General features: G+C 37.1%; 1 protein-coding gene across 3 annotated transcripts in view; it reads right to left on the minus strand.

Annotated features, from left to right (window-relative positions):
- Nucleotides 1–6,390, minus strand: part of LOC111393448 (DNA repair protein RAD16-like) — a 31,542-nt gene extending 25,152 nt beyond the window's left edge. For all 3 annotated transcript variants that reach the window (XR_002702420.1, XR_002702419.1, XM_023018981.1), the window contains exons 1-3: nt 5,503–6,390; nt 608–730; nt 455–528 (exon numbers count right to left, since the gene is read on the minus strand). Coding sequence is in view for 1 of the 3 variants with exons in the window: in XM_023018981.1 (XP_022874749.1) it covers nt 455–528; nt 608–730; nt 5,503–6,147 (842 nt within the window). In the remaining 2 variants the exon portion in view is untranslated. The remainder of the gene's footprint in view (nt 1–454; nt 529–607; nt 731–5,502) is intronic.
- Between the last annotated feature and the right edge of the window lie 339 nt (nt 6,391–6,729).

A 6,729-nucleotide genomic window follows, 5' to 3' on the forward strand; every position in this document is an offset into this window, starting at 1 on the left:
TAGATTTGAAGATAGAGAAAAAAGTGGTGGAAATTCGGTTTTCACCAAACTAACAATCTTCAACATGCTATTCCTCCCTCCATCTGCTCCATTTTTAGAGTAAAATACAAAATATCTAGAATGTATTTGTTATGGGTGAGTAGTGGTAAGGTGAGTTGAGTGAGTTATGACATTCTTTTCTTTTGTATAGCAAAAATTATTGACCTCTTCACAAACATAATTGTAAATCTTCAGGCAAGTTATTTCACTCGTGGATTTATCAGGAGGAAATTACAGACATTTTTAACAATAACACATTTCAAATTATCCAACTTCATATTGTACTGTAGTCGTGTTATTTCATTCCCCAGTTATTCTTTTACTTTTCTTTTTAGGTTTGGGAGATGGGGTTACACGGGTTAGGAGCAAGATTTATTTAAGCATTTAAAGAATCATGGAAATGCTTGAATTGTACCTATAATCTAGTGAACTGCAATCACAACTCCTGCATAAGTAATAACAGTAAGGATGCATCTGCAGAAAGCGGACCTGCGTGAATGAAATATTTGTTGTTATATCTAAATATAAAGTTGCATGACCAAACTAATCTACTTCCACAAAAACTTACAAGTGAGTGAAGATCTTTAACAGAATTCTGGAAGGGTGTGCCACTCAAAGCCCATTTATATGAAGATTGTAAATCAAAAACAGCTCTGGCCGTGTTACTACGATCATTCTTTATATAATGAGCCTGTGTAGCATAGGACAATACAGTTGTTTGCTGAAAAAAAAAATAATAAGCTACTACAATCAAGATTATGAGAGTAAATGGAAAAGAGTTGGAGAAATTTTCATTCAACCAAAGGGGCCTTTATATAGCCATTGTACAACAGAATTCAGCACGCAATCTGGAGAAAAAATCTTATCCGTACTGGCTATTTCATCCACAATGATTTATTCAACTACAGTTAAGTAAAACTATTCGTAGAGACTAGGTCAATACTAAAAAAGGTGCATCTAAATAGCAAAAAAAATTGATAATTAATTTCTAACAATCCCTCCCATAAATTGTAGACTTTTAAGTTCCAGATTGTTTGTATATCTCCTTCTTCAAGCTGGACTCTCCAAGGTGCAAATGCCCAGTAACCTTCTCAGATTTTGGAAGGGAAGAAATTTGAGAGGTTTAGTAAATATGTCAGCCACATGATCTTCACTTATGCAGTACTTCGGATCAATTGTTCCATCATTGCTGAGATCTCTTAAAAAATAATACTTCACATCAATATGCTTGCTTCTTCCATGTAGCACAGGAATTTTTGGAAAGTTTGATGGTTGAGTTGTTGTCACAAAAAAAATTGTAGTAGATCCTTCTTGCTTAAAATGCAACTCTTCAAGAATTTTCCTAAGCCAGATAGCTTGACAAACACAAGCTGTTGCAGCAACAAATTCAGCTTCAATAGTTGACAAAGTAACTATTGGTTGCTTCTTGGATGAACATGAAACAGCCCCTGTTCCCCGTATAAAAACATAACCTGAGGTGTTTTTTCTGTCACCTTGATCTCTTGCATATTCACTGTCAGTAAATCCGAAAAGGTTTGATCTTTTTCCCTTCTTATAGAACAATCCAAAATCTTTAGTTCCCTGCAAGTAACGAAAGATGCTCTTGGCAGCTAAGAAATGCATTGTTGTTGGATTCTCCATAAATCTGCTTATTAGACTTACAGAATGCACTGTGTCTAGTCTTGTTGCAGTTAAATACATCAAACTCCCTACAATTTGCTTGTAGAGTGTGTTGTCTACAGTTTTTCCTCCATGATCCTTGGTTAGCTTCAAGCCAAACTCGGAGTGTTTACAGGGTTGCAATCCTTCATCTAAAACCTGTCCAAAATTTCTCGCACATATTTCTTTTGACAAATAAAGATTCCACTAGCAGTTTGCACTACTTCTATGCCCAGGAAATAATGCATCATACCAAGATCAGACATTTCAAATTCGACTATCATAGATTTCTTGAATTTTTCAAACATGACACTATCATTTCCAGTATAAGATCATCTACATATAAGCAGACAATGAGCATTTTTCCTCCATCTCCAACTTTAACAAAAAGTGTGTGTTCACATGGGCATTTTTGAAAACCTTCCTTTAAAAAATAAGTCTCAATGCGACTATACCAAGCCCATGGAGCTTGTTTTAACCCATAAAGAGCTTTCTTTAATCTATACACCTTATGCTCATTACCAATTTAAACATGACCAGGAGATTGATCGACAAATACCTGTTCCTCCAAGTTTCCATGCAAGAATGCCGATTTGACATCCAACTAGAAGATAGGCTATGAATGTTGTACTACCAATGTGATCACCAATCTGATTGTATCATGTCTTGCTACTGGAGCAAAAACTTCATTATAGTCAACTCCAGACTCTTGTTTGTATCCCTTAGCCACCAGTCGCGCCTTATACTTGTCAACTTTACCATTCTCCTTTAGTTTTGTTTTGAACATCCACTTCGAACCAATAGTTTTATGCCCTTTTGGAAGATTCGATAACTCCCAAGTATCATTTCTTTCAATGACTGCAATTTCATCATCCATTGCTTTTTGCCATTTTGATTCTTTGACAGCACTTTCAAAAGTTGTAGTGAAAATAAAGCAAAGTAGGTGAGTGGATCTTCAATTTGGTCAATTCCAGTTACCTCATAGTCTATCGTCCACGCGGGCCTTTTTCGAATACGATGAGAACGGGATTCAACTGCTGCATCAGTAGCTTCTGCTACAGTTGGTAAAGTTTCAGTACTTACTGGAGCTACGTTTGGTGGATTTTCGGGTATAGGAGCCACTGGAATTTGTTGTTGCAGGGATTGCTGCATTTCTTCTTGAGTTTCACTATCAAAAATGACTTGAATAGTTACTGTCCGTTCCAATTACAAGTGCTTTCCTCATCAAAAATCACATCTCTACAGTTCACAATCTTTTTCGTCATTGGATTGAACAATTTATATGCTCCGGATGTTTCACTTACGCCGAGAAAGACACACTTTTCACCCTTATCATCAAGCTTCTTCCATTTCTCATCTGGGACGTGTACATATGCTATACAAAAGAAACTTCTGAAGTGATCTACAGCTGGTTTCCGCCCACTCCAACCCTCTTTTGGTGTCATGTTTTGAACTGCAAAAGTAGTACTCCTATTCAAGATATGAATGCTCCAATTCACTGCTTCCAGCCAAAAGTTCTTTGGAACTCTTCCTTTTGCTAGCAAGCTTCTCACCATGTTGAGAATGGTTCTATATTTCCTTTCTGATACACCATTTTGTTGCGATGTATAAGCGGTTGTGAGTTCTCTTCAAATGCCATGAGCATCACAAAAACTTTCAAACTCCTTTGAGCAATATTCTCCACCACGATCAGTACGCAGAGTTTTAATCATTTTTCCTGTTTCATTTTCAACACGCACCTTGAAGCTTTTAAATACACTAAAAGCTTCTGATTTTTCCAGCAAAAATTGAACCCAGCTATGATCATCAATGAAGGTAATCATGTATCTCTTACCCCCATTAGAAGATGGTTTAATCGACCCACAAATGTCGGAATGAACCAGCTCCAAGACATATTTTGCTCTCCATGACTTTCCTTGAGGAAATTGAGAACGGTGCTGTTTGCCAACAACACATTCTTCAAACTTTAGAAGGAATGTCAATTTGAGGAAGGTCTGTTATCATATTCTTTTGATGGAGGGTCTTTAATCCACCAAAATTCAAGTGGCTGAAGCGAAAATGCCAAAGCCATGAAGAGTCATTTACTTCAGCCATCAAGGAAAGTTGAGCACTTTCGATCTTTAATGGAAACAACCTATTTGAACTCATTTGAACAATAGCTATAGCTCCTCTAGAAGGATCATATATCTCACACGCACCATTCTTGATAGCAATCACATAACCTTTTTCTTGCAATTGTCCAGCAGTTAACTAATTGCTTTTCAAATCAGGAACATAAAAAACATTGGAAATTGTTTCTAAGATATCATTCTTAGTTCTTATATTAACATCACCCTTTCCCATTACATTCACGGTAGAACAATCACCAAAACTTTCTGTAGAATGAAAGCCTTCGTTTAAGTAAGAAAAAGAATACTTACTTCCACAAGTGATTACTGCAGCCTGTATTCTTACTTCCACACATGTGATTACTACAGCCTGTATCCACATACCATACATATGACTGAGGTTCCTCATTGACTTGAACCATCATCAACAAAGTTTCCACTTCTTTATTTTCTACAAAATTCAATCTCTCCTTTTTCTTTATCGTTAGGTGGCTTCGTATAACATTCAGAACGATAATGACCAAAATTATGGCACCTGTAGCACTCTACCTTGGATTTGTCGAAGTGCTGACCACGTCCTCTAACTTTGCCTTTGATCATCATAAACTTTAATTGAACAGGCAATGTAGTCGAATTTCGGAGTCAAGGAACGTAATATCTTCTCAACAATGGCAACATCTTCCATCTTCTCACCATGGAATCTCATTTTATTGGCTATCCCCTTGGTTCTTGCAAACTGATTCACCATCCTTCATTTGTAGAATCTCAAAATCCCTTCTTAAGGCTTGAAGCTATGAACGCTTAACTCTGGAAGAGTCTTGATATTTTTTCTTCATTGAATCCCAAATATCCTTAGAAGTTTCTTTGCTAAGAATAGTTTCCAGAATAGATCGATCGATGGCCTGGAATAAATAATTTTTTGCCTTCAAGTCTTTCAACTTTAGTCCTTCCAACTCTGTCAATTGTGCTTCTGTTAGTGCCACTCCAACAGCAGGTGCTACTACGCCAGATTCAATAACATGCCAATACTCATTAAACCTCAAGAAGTTCTCCATTAGCATGCTCCAATGGTCATAGTGACCATCAAAGCGGGGAATGGCTGGCTGCACAAAATTTTCAGATGCCATATATACTTGCTACTGCAATTTAAGGTTCTGAATATTAATCGAAAAAGTGATTGCAAATCAAATACAAAACTTGTTTTTAGAAGAATTATATATCCGGCAAACTGAACAGATGGAATTTGTAGCTACAGTAATGAGCAAATCAATGCAAAACAGTTTGAATGTTTTTACACTACAAATTCTGGGAAAGGGTGGACAGATTTTTTGCCTAAACCTGGCTCTAATACCCCTGTTTGCTGAAAAAAATATATATATATATGCTACTGCAATTAAGAATATGAGAGTAAATGGAGAAGAGTTGGTGCAATTTTCATTCAACAAAAGGGGCCTTTATATAGCAATTTGTACAACAGAATTCAGCATGAAATCTGGAGAAAATATCTTATCCCTACTGGCTCGTTCATCCACAATGATTTATTCAACTACAGTTAAGTAAAACTATTCCTAGAGACTAGATCAATACTAAAAAAAAGTGCATCTAAATGACAAAATAAATAAATGATAATTAATTTCTAACAACAGTCACTCAGAGATAACATCTAAAAGGTTACTGATGATACCTAATGGCTTACCTCATCTAAAATGATACGATCCCATTGTACAGAATGCAATATAGAACAATCATGTCCCTTTTCATTCTCGCCAGATGTTTTCGGTAGGATCAAATACCTGTAATCAACCTCAAGAGTCGTATATGCGGTAATAACAAAATCATAGTCGGAAAATTGATAAACTTTCTTTTTTCTGTCGGTTCCCTCATAAAGAAGCGCCCTCGTGCTTCCTTCCGAAGTGCAACTGTCAATCTCACTTACCCACTGTTTACAAACCGCCAAGGGACATATAACAAGAGTGGTGCTAATCATTGGACAAACCTTGGGCAATGTGGTTGAAGATGAGGGTAATGTGGTCGAAGATGTCTGTAATTCATGCCGACGAATCGCTCGTTTCTTAAGAACAAGGGATATTGCCTGGACAGTTTTGCCCATCCCCATTTCATCTGCAAGAATGCCCCCTCGATGAACACTTTCTTCTTGCCTTAGAGACCAGGCTAACCACTCTTTCTGGAACCTCAGCAGGGGAACTATCAAATCTGATGAAGGCTCTATAGTTTCACTAATGCTGTCATTATGATTATTCAAATCAATATCATTTTCCGAATGTTCTGCTATCCACTTCTTTATATCAGATTCCCATTCTTGCCACCGTAGCCTCTTCATTGTTAAGAATGTTAAGGGTTTCTTCGTCGATCCAATAAGGGGTTTTCTTCTTCAATCCAAGTGTAGTGTAGAAAAGGGGGAAAGGGCAAGAAAATTGGTTGCGGATTCAAATCTCTAATGTCAAACCGTAGGCGGGAAAAAAGAAGTTAGTTTATGAAAAACTGTTGGAGCGGAAATCTTCTAACCGCGATGAGTGTAGCATCTCCTACCCCGTTTTTTCGAAAAGAGCATTAATATCGTCATTCTTTCATTTTGGTAACACTGGTCACTGGTCAGTGAACGATTTTATCCTTTATAATGAATTAAGAGGCTATAATTCATTAAAAAAAAAAAATTTACCTTTATTTTCAAATAAAAAACAAAAATGAAAAAGAAAAGGAATATCTAAGGACGACAACCAGACCGGTATTTGATGAGCCAATTATTTCCACCTTTATCCTGTAGAGTCATTTTGTCATTTTGTCCCGTTCCCATACCCGATTAAAGCATAACGGGATAGGACGGGGCGGGGAAGGTCTCCTGCCTAGTGGCGGCTTGGCCCTTAAACACACGAACTCGGCTCATGCTCGTCACGAGTCGAGC

This window comes from Olea europaea, chromosome 4 (genome assembly GCF_002742605.1).
Source record: "Olea europaea var. sylvestris chromosome 4, O_europaea_v1, whole genome shotgun sequence".
In the NCBI taxonomy this organism is placed as follows: Eukaryota; Viridiplantae; Streptophyta; class Magnoliopsida; order Lamiales; family Oleaceae; genus Olea; species Olea europaea.